Consider the following 19,722-nt stretch of genomic DNA (forward strand, 5'->3'; position numbering starts at 1 on the left):
CCCTCCGCCGGTAAGGCCACCGTCCTGTTTCCTAATCCTTTGAGTTCTTCATTTTTTAAGATCCCTGGAGAAAAAATGGCCCAGGGATGGACGATGTTAGTTGTAAAGGTGGTGGAGAGGGGGGAATCCTTATATTTGAGCAAGGTAGGAGTTGTTCAACAAGAACCCAACACTTGGAGATCCTTAAAAGAAACATCTGCCTATTCCAACATGAGTTTCAGAGATGGTGAGAATAACGGGAGAGAGTTGGGTAGGAGTTGTAGAAAGCATTGCAGGCTTTCCCCTCCAGGTAGACAGCTGCAGCCCCTTTAAGGACAAATGCGGGACCTGGTCCTTTAAATCTGTGTCAGTTTCCCCTGACGTCAGCGGGCGGGCCAGCAGCCCTGCTGTTTATCGCCCAGCGGCGCAGCTCACTTTCCAGTGTTTGTGCGTCGGGGCGGCGCGTCCGCCCGCCCTTAAAGGGCCCGCACCTCGGAAAACTCGCAGCCCAGCACGGCGTCCGGTCGCTACCACCTATCGCGCCCCTCACCCTGCGACTCGCCTCCCTCAGTGGCCAGCCCCCGCCGCCTGCTCTTCCTCCCTCCCCTTTCCCGGCGTCTCCGGGCTCCCGGCAACCAGCCGCCCTCCTTCTCACGGCCCTGGGCCGGGGCTCCAGGGTCTCAGGCCGTACTCAGCCCCTCGCGAGCTGGGACCCCAGCCCGTAGCCCGCATCCCCTCCCTCCCCGCCCCCTCCCGGCCGCCCCCTCCCCTGCGGGGACCCTGGGAGCCTCTCCGCGGCTCTTGGGAGGGGACATTTCCTAATCTCAGGCCAGGGTTAAAGTTCTGGTCCTGGTGAGATGCTGGAAGCTGCGGCCGCAGCCGCAACCCGTCCCGGAGGTGTCCTGTCGCCTGTCGCCTTCGCCGCCTCCACCACCGCTGCCACTGCCGCCCTGCCGGGGCCATGTTCGCTCTGGGCTTGCCCTTCTTGGTGTTCTTGGTGGCCTCGGTCGAGAGCTATCTGGGGGTTCTGGGACCCAAGAACGTCTCGCAGAAAGACGCCGAGTTTGAGCGCACCTACGTGGACGAGGTCAACAGCGAGCTGGTCAACATCTACACCTTCAACCATACTGTGACCCGCAACCGGGTGAGGGCTGGGGGCTGGGGGGCCAGAGGCCAGTGGGGGAGCCGACGAGGGCTAGGCGATTGTGTCGCCCCGCTACTCTTTTGGGAGGCCCCAAGAACTAGCCGCCCTGCTGGGTTCCCAGTTCCCAGAACCACACTGGAGCCTCTTGACCAGTCCTCCTTCCTTTGCCACCAGTGTTTCTCTGAAGCTCCAGCTGCAGTTTTTGAAGTTGGCTCATTCCCATCTTCTCTTCCACCCCCATTCTTCCATCACTTGTGGTCTGAGCACACATGGTTTGCTCTGTGGGGTCTGGGTGGGAGAGGAAACAGGCTTATTACTGGGCTTACCCAGAAAACCTCAAGGGAATGAGACTGACCTAGAACTGAAAAGCTCTGTGCAGGCAAATTACATCTGAAACTCCCCAGGGAGATGAATGCAGGGCTTCCCAGCACTCTTCCTGCCTGGGAGAGCCAGCTGGCCTTGTAAATTGAGGGTGACAGAGCTTTTATAAGGCCAACTGTAAGTTGGGTGGGAAGAGAAGGGGAATTTGTCCACTGTGAAAAATCCACTTCACCTTGACTTTTCTTTAGTTTCTTCCGTAGCTGTGAGTCCCTGAGTTGAAATAGACACAGCTAGTGTGGGAAGTCTAGGCCCCAGACAGAGCTGAGATTGGGAGAATTCTTGCAACCTGGCTGTGTGGTCTTGTGCCCAGGTCTGTTGCTCTCTTGAGAATGGGGAATCTGATTTTGTTTTCAGAACAGGGAGTGGTTTGATTTCATGGCAGGCCAGGATGTGCCCCCAGTGCCTGATTCTCTGAAGTTTGATCTCTTTCTACTTAGAGTCCTTTCTTCCTTTTTTCCCATATCTAAAGGCACTGGAGAGCAGTGGTTTTTACTCTCTTGGGAAATGCTGCCCTAGGGCTTGGGTTTCAGCAGCCCAATAACAAGCATTCCAAGATGGATTTAGTTTTATTTTTCCTTTAAGGTCCCATTGTTTATATATGTTCCTTCATAGCTCCAAGGGTGAAGATCACTTTATCTTTTTTGGTTTTATTTTTATTTTTGAGACCAGTCTCATTCTGTTGCCCAGGCTGAAGTGCAGTGGTGTGATCTCAGCTCACTGCAACCTCCACCTTCTGGGTTCAAGTGATTCTCCTGCCTCAGCCTCCCAAGTAGTTGAGATTACAGGCTCCTGCCACCACACCCAGCTAATTTTTATATTTTTAATAGAGATGGGCTTCACCATGTTGGCCAGGCCAGTCTCGAACTCCTGACCTCAGGTGATCCTCCTGCCTGGGCCTCCCAAAGTACTACAGGCGTGAGCCACCGCACCTGGCTGTCATCTTATAGAGGGAGAAGTTGAGGCTTAGAGAAGTAAAGTGATTTCTCCACAGCCCTGTCCCTTGGTGGGAGCTAAGGATACAACATGGCCTTCAATACCTACCCCTCCTCTGGGCTCTGGCCCCAGGTTAGTTGTTAACTAGAGCTTCCTGCTGGCTTCCTGGCTCACAAGGAAGGTTGAGGAGCACTTCTTGCTCTCCTGTGTCTTCATGTGTGTGTCGGGGTGTGTACACGTGTGTGTGCGGGCCTGTGCATCCTATGCACATGGATAGAAATGGGGTATCCTGGAGACTCCCAAGGCCTCCACCGTGTTTCCTGGCAGAGGGCGTGCTAACCCTGCAGTTGCTTGGGTCCTGCTGCCCAGCACATGTCTGCCGGCCAGGAGTCGTGCTCAGCACAGGTCTTTCCTGGTTTCTTCCCCAGCTGTGAGTCCCTGAGTTGAAATAGACACAGCTAGTGTGGGAAGTGTAGGCCCCAGACAGAGCTGAGATTGGGAGAATTCTCGCAACCTGGCTGTGTGGTCTTGTGCCCAGGTCTCTTGCTCTTTTGAGAATGGGGAATCTGATTTTGTTTTCAGAACAGGGAGTGGTTTGCTTTCTATGGCAGGCCAGGATGTGCCCCTAGTGCCTGATTCTCTGAAGTTTGATCTCTTTCTGCTTAGAGTCCTTTCTTCCTTTTTCATATCTAAAGGCACTTCCTGGAGTCTGGGGTTGTTCTGGCAGAGGAAGGGGCAGAGATGACCCCCTGGCCCGACCAAGATGGAGAAAGACCAAAGTGGCGGGCATGATGGAGGGCAGGGCTCATAGTCTCTGGAGCCCCGTGTTCCTGGTGGCAGAGGCTTGAGAGGCATTTCCATGTCGTCTGCAGACAGAGGGCGTGCGTGTGTCCGTGAACGTCCTGAACAAGCAGAAGGGGGCGCCTTTGCTGTTTGTGGTCCGCCAAAAGGAGGCTGTGGTGTCCTTCCAGGTGCCCCTAATCCTGCGAGGGATGTGAGTAGGATCTGGGCATCAGGGAAGTGGGGTGGCCTCGGCCAGTCCTTGCCTGGAGTCTCAACCAGGAGCCCCCCATTTCTCCTCCCCTTTCCCTGGGCTGGGAGGCTCGTCAACAGCACAAGGGCCGAGTGTGCCAGCTGGGAGCTTGTGCACCTCGCAGTGAGGTGGTGGAGACCAGACCGGGGGAGGTGGGGCCTCGCTCCTCTGGAGGGGCAGGCCAGCTGGGACAGTGCTCACATCCTATCTCTCTGCTTCGGGCCATAGGTTTCAGCGCAAGTACCTCTACCAAAAAGTGGAACGAACCCTGTGTCAGCCCCCCACCAAGAATGAGTCGGAGATTCAGTTCTTCTACGTGGATGTGTCCACCCTTGTCACCAGTCAACACCACGTACCAGCTCCGGGTCAGCCGCATGGACGATTTTGTGCTCAGGTCTGCAGGGTAGAGCAAAGGGACCACGGGGGCTAGTTCTTCCCCAGGCTCTGGGAGTGACTACTGGGGGATCTTCTCTGCCCTGCAGGACCGGGGAGCAGTTCAGCTTCAATACTACAGCAGCACAGCCCCAGGTATCATGTCCCTGTTGATTGCTCCAGAGGAGAAATGGGGGAGCTTGAATATGAGAATGGGAGTGGTCAGCAGTCTTTGCTTGGACTTTTGAATTGGCTGTTTTCTCCATGGAGGGCTCTCTGGAAACAGGAGCTCTGGCCCTGAGATGGTGAGGGGACAGACAGCATGGGACTGTGCAGAGACATGGAGTCTGGTTGCCTCTCCTGCATTCCACTGAGTGCCCTGCTGAGGTTGAAGGGAGTGGTATACAGAGAAAGGGGCTGCTATGGTCAAGGCCTGTCTCCCCAGAGAGCCTGCTGCCCATCCCTCAGAGGATTCTGGGTCCCCACTTATAGGGGACTGTTCCCTTCTAGAGGGGCCAAGAGAGCATCCTTATGAGATGGGGCTCCCCCCTTCTTCCTGCACCCTCAGTACTTCAAGTATGAGTTCCCTGAAGGTGTGGACTCGGTAATTGTCAAGGTGACCTCCAACAAGGCCTTCCCCTGCTCAGTCATCTCCATCCAGGATGTGCTGGTGAGTTGCCTGCCCTTTTGCTGTTCCCTAGCAGGCAGCAGGGCTGCTAAAGAGGGAGGCAGGCCAGGTTCCCATCCATCTGCCTCTCCCGCCCCTCTGCAGTGTCCTGTCTATGACCTGGACAACAACGTAGCCTTCATCGGAATGTACCAGACGATGACCAAGAAGGCGGCCATCACAGTACAGGTAGGAAATGCATGTGGCCACGTGGGAAGTGTGGCTGGGCGATAAGCTGTGTAACTTTCCAAACTTGAGCTCTTCTTCCTCTGCCCACTCCTATCCTACACAAGACTGAGTCTTTGGCCTTCCAGTCCCTGTGACTTTGAGTCCCCTGATATATATGAGAGTTGAACCATAATCCCAGTTGCTCTTGTAGATGGGAAAGAGTAGAGAACCCCCTTCTGGCTGTTATACCTACTCCATTCATTGTAATAATAAGAGGGCCGAGCGCGGTGGCTCATTCCTGTAATCCCAGCACTTTGGGAGGCCGAGGTGGGCGGATCACCTGAGATCAGGAGTTCAAGACCAGCTAGGCTAACAGGCTGAAACCCCATCTCTACTAAAAATACAAAAATTAGCCGAGCATGGTGGTGCATGCCTGTAATCCCAGCTACTCGGGAGGCTAAGTCAGAAGAATCACTTGGACCTGGGAAACGGAGATTGCAGTGAGCCGAGATCACATCACTGCACTCCAGCCTGGGCAAAAAGAGTGAAACCCTGTCTCAAGAGAAAAAAAAGGTCAGGTGCAATGTCTTACACCTGTAATCCGAGCACTTTGGGAGGCTGAGGCGGGCAGATCACCTGAGATCAGGCATTGAAGACCAGCCTGGCCAACGTGGTAAAACCCCATCTCTACTAAAAATAACAAAAAGTAGCCGGGCGTGGTAGCGGACACCTGTAATCCCAGCTACTTGGGAGGCTGAGGCAGGAGAATCGCTTGAACCCGGGAGGCAGAGGTTGCAGTGAGCTGAGATCACACCACTGCACTCCAGCCTGGGCAACAGGAGTGAAACTCCGTCTCCAAAAAAAAAAAAAAAAATCTTTGTGAGGATTAAGTAAAATAATACCTATGAAGCGTTTAGCATAATGTCTGGCCCCAGAATAAGTATTCCGAAAAGAATGATGGTGATGATGATGGTGATGATGATATTTATCATCATCGTCCTGCAGCGCAAAGACTTCCCCAGCAACAGCTTTTATGTGGTGGTGGTGGTGAAGACCGAAGACCAAGCGTGCGGGGGCTCCCTGCCTTTCTACCCCTTCGTAGAAGGTACATTTTGTGCCCTGGGCCTGGCTAGGGGTGGGGAGGGCTTGGTCACTTTCTGGGAGCCAGAAGAGCCTGTGTGGCTGATTGGTGGACCTGATAGGACATGGGTTTTTGGCTCCAGTCTCTCAAAGGCCTAGTCCCACTGACTCTAGCCAAGCTCCAGGCAACCAATTTGCTGCTTTGACATTTTACTTCCAGATGAACCGGTCGATCAAGGGCACCGCCAGAAAACCCTGTCAGTGCTGGTGTCTCAAGCAGTCACATGTGAGTGCAGGTGGCTGAGTGGGGATGGACAAGCCTCTCTGGCTCCTCCTTTCAGACCTGGGATATAGGGTGTGCCCTGAAGTGGGTGATGAGGATGCAGATATGCTGGTGGGTTAAGAACGGGGAGTGTTCTTCGCAGGCTTCTAGATGGGGAGGGCTAGGAAGTGAGTTCCAGTGTGATGTGGTGCAGAGAGTTCATGACTAAAGATGGAGGAACTGAGGTCCAGTTCACTTTCTGCCACTTACCAGCAGTGTTACCTGATTGTAAGAAAGAGCTTTAATTTTGCTTTGTTAGCATAATCTTATTTATTCTGAAGGATGTTTCTTAATCTCATATTCAGAAACATATCCTAATTTGTCACTGCTATAAGATTGAATCTCAGTTTCCGTGTCTCTATAACAAAGGGAGTAAAATTTGCCTAATTAATCTCACTCAGTTATGAGGGCCAGCACAAAATTAGCAGGAAAGTACCAGGCCCCTACTCAGTGCTCAATAAATATTTACTGAATGATTACATGGGGCCCTAAGGGACTGTAATAGGAGGGGAAAGAAGGTGCCTCTCTTTCTTTTTTTGGACTCTTGCTCTGTCACCCAGGCTGGAGTTCAGTGGCAAGATCTCGACTCACTGCAACCTCCGCCTTCCAGGTTCAAGTGGTTCTCCTGCCTCAGCCTCCTGAGTTGCTGGGACTACAGGCACCTGCCACCATGCCCAGCTAATTTTTGTATTTTTAATAGAGACAGGGTTTCACCATGTTGGCCGGGCTGGTCTTGAACTCTTGACCTCAGGTGATCCACCCGCCTTGGCCTCCCAGAGTGCGGGGATTACAGGCGTGAGCCACTGTGCCCAGCTAGAGGGTGCCTGTCTTATATGGATTATTATTTATTTTTTTTTTTTGAGAAGGAGTCTCGCTCTGTCACCCAGGCTGGAGTGCAGTGGCCAGATCTCAGCTCACTGCAAACTCCGCCTCCCGGGTTTACGCCATTCTCCTGCCTCAGCCTCCCGAGTAGCTGGGACTACAGGCGCCCGCCACCTCGCCCGGCTAGTTTTTTGTATTTTTTTAGTAGAGACGGGGTTTCACCGTGTTAGCCAGGATGGTCTCGATCTCCTGACCTCAGTGATCCGCCCGCCTCGGCCTCCCAAAGTGCTGGGATTACAGGCTTGAGCCACCGCGCCCGGCCATTATATGGATTATTTATTCAGCAAGTATTTATTGAGCATCTCCTATATGCCAGATGGTGTGCTAAGGCAGCAGTCCACGGAGGGGCGGGGTCCTTTCTAGAGGAACAGGAGGCAGTTAAGAGCTGTGGTGAGCAAAGGACAGGTCACTGTGGAAATACAGGATAGAGAAGGCTTCCTAGAGGACACAGTCCCTGAGCTGTGGTTTAAGGGTTAAGTCAAGGTGGAGTTTTTGAGAGGCCAGGCACAGTGGCTCATGCCTATAATCCCAACACTTTGGGAGGCTGAGGCAGGGAAATTGCTTGAAGTCAGGAATTCAAGACCAGCCTGAGCAACATAGCAAGATCCCATCTCTATAAAAAATTTAAAAATGAGCCAGGTGTGGTGGCACACATCTATAGTCCCAGCTACTGAGGAGGCTGAGGTGGAAGGATGGAGCCTAGGAGTTGGAGGCTGCAGTGAGCTATGATCATGCCACTGCACTCCAGCATGGGTAACAGAGTAAGACCCCAACTCTTAAAAACAAAAAAGGAGAAGTAGAAGAGAAAGTTCTAGCACAGGGAGCAACATGAGCAAAAATAGGAGTGTGTCAGAGTTTGGTGTATTAGGGGAACTGCTAATTGTTCATACTGGCTGGGCAGGGCCTTACATTCAAGGGGAGAGGGGTGAGAGATTGGGCTGGGCAGAGGAGGACATGAAGGCCTTTGGGTGCCATGATGGGAGGTAGTGGAAGGTTTTGACCCGTCCACTTTCCTGTTTCCTCCTGGAAGCTGAGGCCTACGTCAGTGGGATGCTCTTTTGCCTGGGTATATTTCTCTCCTTTTACCTGCTGACCGTCCTCCTGGCCTGCTGGGAGAACTGGAGGTAAAGGGGAACTGCTGGGCCCTCCCCTGGTCTGGGTGAGTTGGGCAGGTGTGTGAGGGAGATCGCCCGGCAGGATCTGAGCCAGCCTAGGGTAATCTACAGCATCCACAGCAGATGATGGTGGGACTGTTAGAGTCTGTGGCCCGTGACCCTCTCTAGAAATCATCCCCTCCCCTCAGCCTTCTTCCCAAGCAGGGAGACCCCATATTGCTCCCCAGCCTGTGAGGAACCCTGGGACCAAGGGTGGAGGATAGGGTCATAGGGATGAGAGTGGAGTGGAGAGGTAGAAGGAAAGCCACCCCCATACAGAGGGATCCTTGTCCTGTCCCATCTGGGTGGCCTTTGGATTCTGTCCATGCAGGCAGAAGAAGAAGACCCTGCTGGTGGCCATTGACCGAGCCTGCCCAGAAAGCGGTACCTCCAGGGGGCCTGGGTGGGGCGGGCACAGTGTGCTTTGTGTTTTGGGGGGTAGTGGTAGATGGTTCCCTAAGGGGTTGAAGGAGGAAGAGCTGGGGGCTTCCGGATGTTCAGATTGGGGTAACATTCCACAGATGGGAATGAGGCTGGGATATGATGTCCATGCATCCCTAACATGCAGACCTCAGAGGCTGAGGCCGTTGCTTGGTTTATTCCCTGTCTAGCCATGGTGTCTGCCTGCCTTGGGCAGTGCGGCCCACTGTCTCTGGGATTATTAACCTTTCCTTCTCTCTCTCTTCCACCCCTCCCTCTCTTTCTGTCCTCCCTCCTGCGTGGGACCTTCTCTCTTAGCTTCTCTCCTTGGTAAGCTCCAAGTGCTGTGGGCAGAGGAGCTGGAGTCCAGAGTCGGGGAGGGAGGGTGGAGTAGAGGGCTGTCTGGAGGGCACGTGGGCGGGCCAGATGTTGTCTTTGTTGCTGGTAACTTAGATGTGCCCATTCTTGAACTTTCTCTCTCTTTAGGGACGACAAAGGGTGGTGCTTTTCCCATGGGAGAGGCAGGCAGGGGGCTGGGGCGGGTGGTGGTGGCAGCAGTGGGGCGTGTTTGCCTGGATAGGTGCTGCTTCTCAGCTGCTGGCATGGCCTCCTTGTGGCTGTCTTCTCTGGATCTTTCTTTGTTGTTCTTCCTGGCTCTAGGCCTCTCTCTCCATCCAGCGCTAACGAACCTTGACTTCTCATTGCAGGTCACCCTCGAGTCCTGGCTGATTCTTTTCCTGGCAGTTCCCCTTATGAGGATTACAACTATGGCTCCTTTGGTACGTGTCAAAGCCAGCGCTGTGCTTGCCGGGGACACAACCTGGTCTCCTTAGGCCACCACCTCTGAGGCAGTAGAGTGGGAGCCACCTCCTCCGGCCCCCACAGCCTCTGCAGGTGCTCAGAGCCCCTTTCCCTGCGGCCTCTCCTTCCTGCCTCACCATTGATCCTTCCTCGCAGAGAACGTTTCTGGATCTACCGATGGTCTGGTTGACAGCACTGGCACTGGGGACCTCTCTTATGGTTACCAGGGTGAGTGGGCCAGGCTGGGAGGGGCTGTGTGGTGCAGGCCGGTGTTGGCTGGGTAAAATGTCACGGTGGGCGGTTGCCTCTTCTGCCAGATGCTGGAACCCAGGAAAGGCCTGCTGTTTTCCTAACCCCTCTCTTCCCTCATCCCCTCCTCTTTGGCCCCAGTTCCCTGGTAACTTTCCCTTTCCTTTGAAGGGCACGACCAGTTCAAGCGGCGCCTCCCCTCTGGCCAGATGCGGCAGCTGTGCATTGCCATGGGTAGACGTGGGGAGGGGTAGGGCTGTTTTGCCAATCAGTGCCTGCCGGCTCTGGTTGACTGTCGGCTCTGGGGCCAGAAAGATTCTACGTGCATGGCTTCCCCATGTAATTCCAGTAATTGCCCGCTCTTGTGTCTTCTGAGACAGCAGCAGGACACAGGCTCCTTTGGCTGGGGGGCTGGTGCCTCTGCTCCCCCCATGCTGGACGTTCTAGTTTATCGTCTGTGTTGCCAGCGCCCTCACTCCCTGGCCTGCTAGGGGAGGGCTCACAGGCATGGGGGTCACATTCTGGCCTCTGAATAAAGGAGAGATGCTCTTTCTGCACCCCAGGCCCACTGGGTCTTTAATCCAGTGGCAACCAAGCCAGTGTCTTCTCAGAACCCACAGGGCTGGGCGCCATTTAATCAGCATGACTTGCCAAGTTCAATCCTGTTGTTTGTGTCTGCTGCCTGGGTCTGCTCAGTGTCCTGGCCTGGGAAGCCCTAGCCCGTGAGGGGTGCCAGGAACAGAGCAAAGCTAGAGTGGCTCCTGTGTGGTGGCCTCTTCTAGAGTCTACCATCCTCCCCCAGGACTTAGGAGCACCTGATGTCTCCTCCCAGCTCCTGAGCCCACCTCCACCCTAGCTCTGAGCCCCAGCCCACAATTTGCCTCTTCCCTACTGCCTAATAATTGTTATAATTGCCTCAGATGGGCGAGGGCCACTGTGAGTTTTGTGCCCACCAGTGCAACCCCCCCCTCCCTGCCCTTTCCAGGCCGCTCCTTTGAACCTGTGGGTACTCGGCCCCGAGTGGACTCCATGAGCTCTGTGGAGGAGGATGACTATGACACATTGACCGACATCGATTCCGACAAGAATGTCATTCGCACCAAGGTCTGACCCATGGGCCTGGCCTGGTCAGGCGTTTCCCAAGAAAGGGACATTCTGTGTTCCTGCCCCAGCATGTTCCTACTGACGTGGCATTTACGGAAGCAGAAGGAAGGGGCTCAGCTGGGGCAGGACAGATGCCGGGGAAACTAACTTGAGCTCCATCCCCTTCCGGCGTGATTGACCAAATCCTCTTGGTCTAAGTGGCCGCAGCAGTGGGATGGCCTTGAACCCTGCCCACCTGAATTCGGCCCTTTCTGAGGGAGGCCCCTCTTGTCCACCTCTAACCTGGGGGAGGGGGCTTCTCCCCAGTAGCAGTAAGTGGGGCTGATTCCAGCTTCTCCCCAGCAATACCTCTATGTGGCCGACCTGGCACGGAAGGACAAGCGTGTTCTGCGGAAAAAGTACCAGATCTACTTCTGGTGAGCGGGCCGAGCGGCTGGGGCTCTGCCGTGGGTGGGTGTGTGGCGGCCTTGGGTGCCGCCTGCCTCACTGCCGCCCTCCCACTCTGCAGGAACATCGCCACCATTGCTGTCTTCTATGCCCTTCCTGTGGTGCAGCTGGTGATCACCTACCAGACGGTGAGAGGGCAGGGCAGGTTCACCTTTCCCACAGCCTGGGACGTGGCCCCAAAGTTCAGAGCCTCCCAGCCTGGGGCCCTGGTCTTCCATCACAGGACCTGGGTTCAGATCCCAGCTCTGCCTTCCCAGCTGAGCGACCCAGGGCAAATCACATAACACCCCAACCCTGAGTGTCAGTTTCTTCATCTGCAAAATAGGGCAGCCCGCACTAAAGACAGCCCCTCCCTGGTTTGTTGTGCGGATTACGAAACCAAAGTCCTGGGACTTTGTAAGCATCCGTTTCCCTTCCCTTGTCTCTGTCCCATGGGGCAAGAACTTCCATCACAGTCATGCCTCAGGGTTTTCAGCCACGCCTAATGAGGGGGGCAGGGACCGTGCTGCTTGGCGTCCGTGTTCTCAGAAGGAGCACATGCCTGGGGTGCTGTGTGTTCCCATCTGCTAGCTGTGGTGGCACTTGCTCTTTTTTGCCAAAGGGGCCCGGGTGGCGGGGTGTGGGCTGAGTTGGGCGTGATGACAGACCCACTCCCTGTCCCTGCCCCTGCTACAGGTGGTGAATGTCACAGGGAATCAGGACATCTGCTACTACAACTTCCTCTGCGCCCACCCACTGGGCAACCTCAGGTGGGGGTCATGCTGGGAGGCCCCTTGTCCAGGCCAAGGGTGAAACGGGGCAGGTGCTGGGGCTTTGCAACGCCCACCTGGGCTAGGGAAGAGGCCTGGGTGTGAGGCCCAAGCAGTCCACCTTGTGTCGCCCCTTCTAGCGCCTTCAACAACATCCTCAGCAACCTGGGGTACATCCTGCTGGGGCTGCTTTTCCTGCTCATCATCCTACAGCGGGAGATCAACCACAACCGGGCCCTGCTGCGCAACGACCTCTATGCCCTGGTGAGGGAGCACCTGCCTGCCTGCCGCAGCCTCAGCTCCTGCGCAGACCCCAAGCCTTGGCTCCAGGATGCCTTTTCTGGCAGGCCTGGCCCTGCCTTCCCCAGCTCTCCCCTTCCCAGCCCTGTCTGGCCCACCCTATCCAGCCCAGCCTGCCCCACCCTGCCCTGCCCTCCCTTGCCCAGCCTTCCCAGGCCAGCCTACCCCTACACACCCACACTCGACACACACCTCACCCCTTTTCCTCTTCCACTCCTCTTAGGGTCCCTCTTTTGGGTCCCTTCTTCTCTTCCTGCCTCAATTCCTCCCTCCCTTCCCTTCTCCCTCTCCCCAACAGGAATGCGGGATCCCCAAACACTTTGGGCTGTTCTACGCCATGGGCACAGCCCTGATGATGGAGGGGCTGCTCAGTGCTTGCTATCACGTGTGCCCCAACTATACCAATTTCCAGTTCGGTGAGTGGAGCCTCCTTCTTTTCTGGCTGCACCTGCAGCAGGGACCTGCCTGAGTCCTTCACTATCCCCAGGTCACCCACAGGGGTTGCTAAGACAGCCCTGTAGGAAACTCCAAGGCTGGCGTGCCTGGGTGTGCACACAGCCTATGGAACATGGGCACCTAGGTGCTCCTTCATTTGTCTGTCAAGCTATTCCTATGTAAAGGCATGTACTGCACTGAAGAAAACAGGATAATTAAGAAGGGGGCCCTGTGCCTAGCACAGTGGCTCACACCTGTAATCCTAGCACTTTGGGAGGCCGAGGCAGGGGGATCGCCTGAGGTCAGGAGTTTGAGATCAGCTTGGCCAACATGGTGAAACCCCATCTCTACTAAAAATGCAAAAATTAGCCGGGTGTGGTAGTGCATGCCTGTTATCCCAGCTACTCAGGGGGCTGAGGCAGGAGAATTGCTTGAGCCCAGGAGGCAGAGGTTGCAGTGAGCCGAGATCCCGCCATTGCACGCCAGCCTGGGCAATAGAGTGAGACTCTGTCTCCAAAAAAATAAAAGGGGGTCCCTGATCTCAGGGTGCTCACAGACTAAGACACAGACCAAGTTGTCTCTGTCTTCAGGAGATGTTAGACTCTGGGCGACGGCCAGTGGGGTGGCAGTGTGGTGTGGCAGGTACAACTAAGGTACTAAATTTCAAGTGCCACCCCACCACCAGCTCACTCCACGGCCATGGCAAGGCACCAGGGCTCTCTCTTCCTCTGGGATTGTTGGGGCCAGGAGTTCTCTGCTGGGGCTTGGTGGCCATTTCTGCAGCTCCCTTCCGTGTCCCTCATCCTAGACACATCATTCATGTACATGATCGCCGGACTCTGCATGCTGAAGCTCTACCAGAAGCGGCACCCGGACATCAACGCCAGTGCCTACAGTGCCTACGCCTGCCTGGCCATCGTTATCTTCTTCTCTGTGCTGGGCGTGGTGAGGGCCTGACCTGCTCTGCTCAGTCTGTATGATAGGAAAGGTGCACGTGCATTCACACACGTGGTGCACACCCTCCGCCGCCTCCTGCATGAGAGATTCCTGCTCCTCTCCTGAGATGCCTTCCTGGGCCCCTCTCTGAGTCCCAGCCCGGCTGAGCAGCGAGCCCTAGGAAGGGTGGGCCATCCAAGCCACTTCCCTCTGCGCCCTCACCGCTGCCCTTGGTGGCCTTCCGACAGGTCTTTGGCAAAGGGAACACGGCGTTCTGGATCGTCTTCTCCATCATTCACATCATCGCCACCTTGCTCCTCAGCACGCAGCTCTATTACATGGGCCGCTGGAAACTGGGTGAGGGCACACCTGGGGCAGGGCCTGGGGGAGGGGCCTGGGAGGCCTCAGGAACCCGAACGCACAGGAGTCGCTCAGGTTCTGTCTTCTTGGGGGCCCTGGAGGAGTCACTGGGTGAGGAATTAGATCAGGCCTGGGCTCCTCAGCTGGCACATCCCAGGGGTCCGGCAAAGGAGGGTGCCCCGTGCCTGTCAGCGCCACTCCCTTCTCTGTGCAGACTCGGGGATCTTCCGCCGCATCCTCCACGTGCTCTACACAGACTGCATCCGGCAGTGCAGCGGGCCGCTCTACGTGGTACCTGCCTGGCTCCCCTGCCCCATTCTCCACATCTCCTTTCTTCCCTCTGATGGGGGAGTGGGGCTGAGCTGAGGACCCGGGGGAGCTGGCTGGACCTTCTTCCATCACCCTCCCTGCCCCTGCCCTCAGTCCCCGTGTCCCTGCTTCCCTCCAGGACCGCATGGTGCTGCTGGTCATGGGCAACGTCATCAACTGGTCACTGTGAGTACAGTCGGGTGTGGTGGCCTGGCTGGGTGGACAGCTGGGGACTCAGCCAGCCACTGGCTACATCAGGGGCTGAGGACAACTTCCAAATGTTGGGCATAAGACATGAGGGCTAAGAAGAGAGGTCTTGGCCTCTCTTCTCTCTCTTGGCATCTGGGCTTCTAGAATCTTCTGTGGGCCTCGGAATGCAGCCCAACGTCATAATAAAACATGGTGGGGCAGGGCAGGAAGAGTGCTTCCTTGCCTTTGGCCTTCCTGCTTCACCATCCTTCGTCCCTCTTGCCAGGGCTGCCTATGGGCTCATCATGCGCCCCAATGATTTCGCCTCCTACTTGTTGGCCATTGGTATCTGCAACCTGCTCCTTTACTTCGCCTTCTACATCATCATGAAGGTGAGCAGGGCTGGCACTCTCTATCCGATGCTCGGCTTTCTGGGGAGAGAGATGGGCCCAGCAGCACTGAGGGACAGTGAGAAGTTTTCTGTCCTGTCTTTGCTGGTTGCGGAGGGGAGAGGCTAAAGCCTCTTGCATGGGCCCCTAGGAGCCAACTGCAGCCCAAAGGCCATTTTCTGACCCCCTTCCAAGGACCCTTGAAATGGGTGGCATTTTAGGCTGCCGTTGTAAGTGCCCCTTTCCATGCAGAAGGGGCCGAGGGGAGGTAGGGTGTGGGCCTCCCAGGATCAGGTGCTTCCCCAGGAACCATCCTGCCATCCAATCTGATTGGAGCCCCCTGCATAGGGAGCACCTCCAGGCCAGCACACTGTCCCGACACAGGGTTCTGGATGCATGGAGGCTGGGTGGGGTGGACATCGGGGTGGGGGCAGGTTGAGCTCTGTGGTTGTGTGGAATGGTATGAATCCAAGGAGCAGTCCTGAAGGCCTGGGAGGCCATGAGGAAAGGGAATCTGGGAAAGGCTGGGTGGGACAGTGGGGTGGGACAGGGGTGAGCCCTCAGACTGCTATCCCTTCCTGGCCCCTCCCAGCTCCGGAGTGGGGAGAGGATCAAGCTCATCCCCCTGCTCTGCATTGTCTGCACCTCCGTGGTCTGGGGCTTCGCACTCTTCTTCTTCTTCCAGGGACTCAGCACCTGGCAGGTGAGCACTCACTCACAGGCTCCTCACGAGCCCACAGGTGGCCAGTCCTCTTTTCAGACATTGTTTGGGGCTGGGCCTGGTGGTTGATACTTGTAATCCCAGCACTTTGGGAAGCTGAGGCAGGAGGATCGCTTGAGGCGTTCAAGGTCAGCCTGGGCAATATAGTAAGAACCCGTCTCTACAAAAAATGAAAAAAATAAAAATAAAAAAGTTAGCCTGGTGTGGTGGCATTCACCAGTAGTGCAGTAGTCCTAGCTACCCCAGAAGCGGAGACAGGAAGATAGCCTGCGCAGGAGATCGAGGCTGCAGTGAGCCGAGATCGCACCACTGTGCTCTAGCCTGGATGATAGACCCCGTCTCAAAAAAAAATTTTTACACAAACATCATTTGGGAACACCGTACCATAGGCCAGAACTTTCACAGTGGCTGTCCCAGTTAATCCTCCTAGAATTCCAGCCTGGAGATAGCTCCATTTTACTTATGAGGCAGATGAGGCTCAGAGAGGCCAAGTGACTTCCCCAGGGCACGTCGCCAGTGAGTGGCACAGTTGGTGTTTGAAGCCAGCGAGGCTGGGCTCTCTTCTCTGCCTTGCAGGGCACCTACTACTGTCAGGCTTTAATTCTGGGAACAGAACTAAGTCTGACATGGTCTCTGAGGGACTCATAAACTAGACGAAGAGGGCTGGAAGGACTATTGGTGCATGACTCTTAGTGCTGTTTATGATGTGATACATGAAATGAAGGGCACAGGCAAGACGGGGCAGGAGGACAGAGGACTAAGGGGTCTCTCCGAGTTAGGAATCCAGGAAAGCTTCCTGGAAGAAGTGGGCCTTGTTCTGGGCTATAAAAGTCTTGGGTGAGGGGGCCTGGGTGCAGTGGCTCACGCCTGTAATCCCAGCACTTTGGGAGGCTGAGGTGGGCGGATCACGAGGTCAAGAGATCGAGACCATCCTGGCCTACATGGTGAAACCCCATCTCTAGTAAAAATACAAAAATTAGCTGGGCGTGATGGTGTGTGCCTGTAGTCCCAGCTACTCGGGAGGCAGAGGCAGGAGAATTGCTTGAACCCGGGAGGTGGAGGTTGCAGTGAGCCGAGATCTCTCTACTGCACTCCAGCCTGGCGACAGAGCGAGACTCTGTCTCAAAAAAAAAAGAAAAAAAAAACAGGTTTGGGTAATGGGGAAGAGCCCCATGGCCCAGACCTGCTCTGACCTTAGTAATGATGTGGGGCAGATTTGGAGGTCAGTGAATGCACTCATTTGGGAGCCAAGCCGACTGTGAGGATGGGGCAGGTCTTGGTTATGTCTGTGGCCTCGGCATGTAGCACAGACAGACACAGCCTGGATGAGCTTATGGGATAGAGCTTATGGGTAGAGCAGGGAAGACCTTGAGTGCCACAGGTTATGGCTCCTGTCCCAGAGCAGGGGTGTGACCTGACAGTAGTGCTTTGGAAAAACCAATGAACCTGCAGAAAGATGAGAGCAGGGGCGGAGTCCAAGGCTGGGAAGTGGGTGAGAAGCCTTCTGCCATCCCTGAGCTGAAGGCCTTCAAGGTTGTTGCAACCCTGGGCTCTTAGATCAAGGGAAGAGAATCAGAAGGAAGGAGGGTAAGAGTGAAAGAAAGGGGAAGAGAAGCCAGTGAACTCAGGGAGAAGTTTGTAACCAAAGGCCATTTCTTAGATCGGGAAGGGGTGGGGACAAGGGACAGGTGAGAATTGCTGCTGTCCTGCCTGGGGCTGGAGAGAGGGGTGTCCAGGAGCAAGATGGCAGATGGGTCTGGCCCTGGCCCTGGCAGAGCAGGGTCACTCGGCAGTTTTTCTTGTTGCTCCCCAAGAAAACCCCTGCGGAGTCAAGGGAGCACAACCGGGACTGCATCCTCCTTGACTTCTTTGACGACCACGACATCTGGCACTTCCTCTCCTCCATCGCCATGTTCGGGTCCTTCCTGGTAAGCGGGCCTCTCGGCCAAGCTGGGTGGGTGTGTGAAGGTAGCAGCTGCCTCCTTCTCTGTGGCTGATCTGGCGTCCACCCCCCAGGTGTTGCTGACACTGGATGACGACCTGGACACTGTGCAGCGGGACAAGATCTATGTCTTCTAGCAGGAGCTGGGCCCTTCGTTTCACCTCAGGGGGCCCTGAGCTCCTTTATGTCACAGACCGGGCACTCTGTCGTGCTGTGGCGATGAGTCCCAGCACCGCTGCCCAGCACTGGATGGCAGCAGGACAGCCAGGTCTAGCCTAGGCTTGGCCTGGGACAGTCATGGGGTGGCATGGAGCCTTGCAGCTGTCCTCTGCCAAGGAGAAGGCCTGCTCCCCTGGAACCCCCGGACATTGGCCAAATTGCTGCTTTCTTCTCAGTGCTGGGGCCTTCCATGGGCCCCCGTCCTTTGGCTCTCCATTTGTCTGTCTGCAAGAGGAAGGATGGAAGGAACACCCTCCCCATTTCATGCCTTGCATTTTGCCCGTCCTCCTCCCCACAATGCCCCAGCCTGGGACCTAAGGCCCCTTCTTCCTCCCATACTCCCGCTCCAGGGCCTAGTCTGGGGCCTGAATCTCTGTCCTGTATCAGGGCCCCAGTTCTCTTTGAGGCTGTCCCTGGCTGTCATCACTGCCCATTCCAGTCAGCCAGGATGGATGGGGGTATGAGATTTTGGGGGTTGGCCAGCTGGTGCCAGAATTTTGGTGCTAAGGCCTGCCAGGGGCCCGGGGCAGTGAGTACTCTTCCCTCTGACCTGTGCTCAGGGCTGGCTCTTTAGCAATGCAGTCAGCCCAATTTGAGAACAGCCTTCTGATTCAAGAGGCTGAATTCAGAGGTCACCTCCTCGTCCCATCAGCCCCCAGACTGATGCCAGTGCCAGGACTGGAGGGAGAAGCACCTCACCCCTTCCCTTCCTTCTTTCCAGGCCCTTAGTCCTGCCAAGCCCCAGCTGGGGGCCTTTCAGTGCCATTGACATTGCCCAAGAATGTCCAGGGGCAAAGGAGGGACGGTACAAAGAGTTCAGCTCGTGCCGCCTCCCCAGCCGCGGGCACCCCAGTGCCTGCCTTCGAAAGGGCCTTCAGGAAGGGATGCGCTGTTTCCCTCTATGTGCCCAGTCCTAGCCTCATTCTAGGACCCAGGGCTGGTTTCTGAGTTTCCGTCCAGTCTTCAGCCAAGTTCTGTTAGTCGCGCACACACATGCCTACGAAACCTTGGAGTTTACACTGAGTTGCCCCAGCTCTGGGCGCTCTGGCCACCTTGGTCCTTGGAGCCCCTTCGTCCCACCTGGTCCGCTCCAGATGCCAAGGATGGGGGAGCTCAGGTGGGGCCTCTGCCTTGGGGATGGAAATGTGTTTTATTCTCCCAAACTTGTTTTTATAGCTCTGCTTGGGCTGGGAGATGAGGTGGGTCTGGATCTTTTCTCAGAGCGTTTCCATTCTATGGTTGCATTTCTGTTTTCTATGAATGAGTTTGCATTCAATAAACAACCAGACGCAGTTGCTGGGCCCCTTGTTTGCGCTCCCTCTCTGGGCGGAGCTGTTCAGGATGAGGGGAGAGGCGAAGGGCCTCCATTTCCCCTTTCTTCAAGCCATGGCCCTACTGGGAACTGCGGCTCCTTGATTCTCCCATTTTTCCTGTCTCTCCAGCAACAGCATTAATTCGGTAAACATTTACCGGGGCACCGTGCTGGATAGAGGCTGGTTACTGACAAAGCCTTTCCCACACCATCCCCCCACAGACACCCCTCCTTACCTCCCCAGGAACAGCGGTCTCTGCCCACCTGGCCCCGCCCGCCAGACTGAGGCTCGCTTCACCTCTGACCTGAGTGCCCCCCAGCTCACCAGGCCACAGGCCCAGGCTGTGCTCCCTGATGGGGCGTTTGTAATCTGCTGAGCATGCAGGCTGAGAGGCAGGAGGCTGATGGAAGCTGGGCAGGTTCCAAGAGGAGGGAGTTTTGACATGTCCCTGAAAGGTTCATTTAGACTTCAGTCAGCTAAAGAGGACACGATTTGGAGGCCAAGGAATTTGGTGAATTCAGAACACAACCAGAGCTCTGCGGGCTCAGGGATGAAGGAGTGGGCTTTTTCCCCTTGCCGGGGCCCCGCTCCTCTTCCTGCTCTTCCCGCAGGCGCCACTGGGAGGTGCTATGGCTGTGCCTCCCCTGGGCTCGAGCGCGTCTGGCTGCAGTGGGCAGAACTGCGGAGGTGGGTCCCTCCTCTGCCAGGCCCGGCAGCCCCCTCC

General features: G+C 55.9%; 1 protein-coding gene across 1 annotated transcript; it reads left to right on the forward strand.

Annotated features, from left to right (window-relative positions):
- Positions 1–321: 321 nt before the first annotated feature.
- Positions 322–18,980, forward strand: SIDT2 (SID1 transmembrane family member 2). Its single transcript, XM_010367404.2, is given in 28 exon segments — positions 322–1,123; positions 3,310–3,431; positions 3,699–3,801; positions 3,803–3,864; positions 3,953–3,998; positions 4,411–4,512; positions 4,615–4,698; positions 5,683–5,782; positions 5,978–6,043; positions 7,992–8,085; positions 8,447–8,499; positions 8,854–8,865; positions 9,243–9,314; positions 9,493–9,564; positions 10,571–10,689; positions 11,032–11,105; positions 11,198–11,264; positions 11,812–11,885; positions 12,026–12,149; positions 12,484–12,601; positions 13,429–13,565; positions 13,805–13,913; positions 14,131–14,207; positions 14,365–14,411; positions 14,701–14,806; positions 15,396–15,506; positions 17,339–17,452; positions 17,541–18,980. Coding segments are annotated over 28 exon segments (2,511 nt in total). The 5' UTR covers positions 322–940; the 3' UTR covers positions 17,604–18,980.
- Positions 18,981–19,722: the final 742 nt, after the last annotated feature.

The sequence above is a fragment of the Rhinopithecus roxellana genome, chromosome 15 (assembly GCF_007565055.1).
Source record: "Rhinopithecus roxellana isolate Shanxi Qingling chromosome 15, ASM756505v1, whole genome shotgun sequence".
NCBI lineage: Eukaryota > Metazoa > Chordata > Mammalia > Primates > Cercopithecidae > Rhinopithecus > Rhinopithecus roxellana.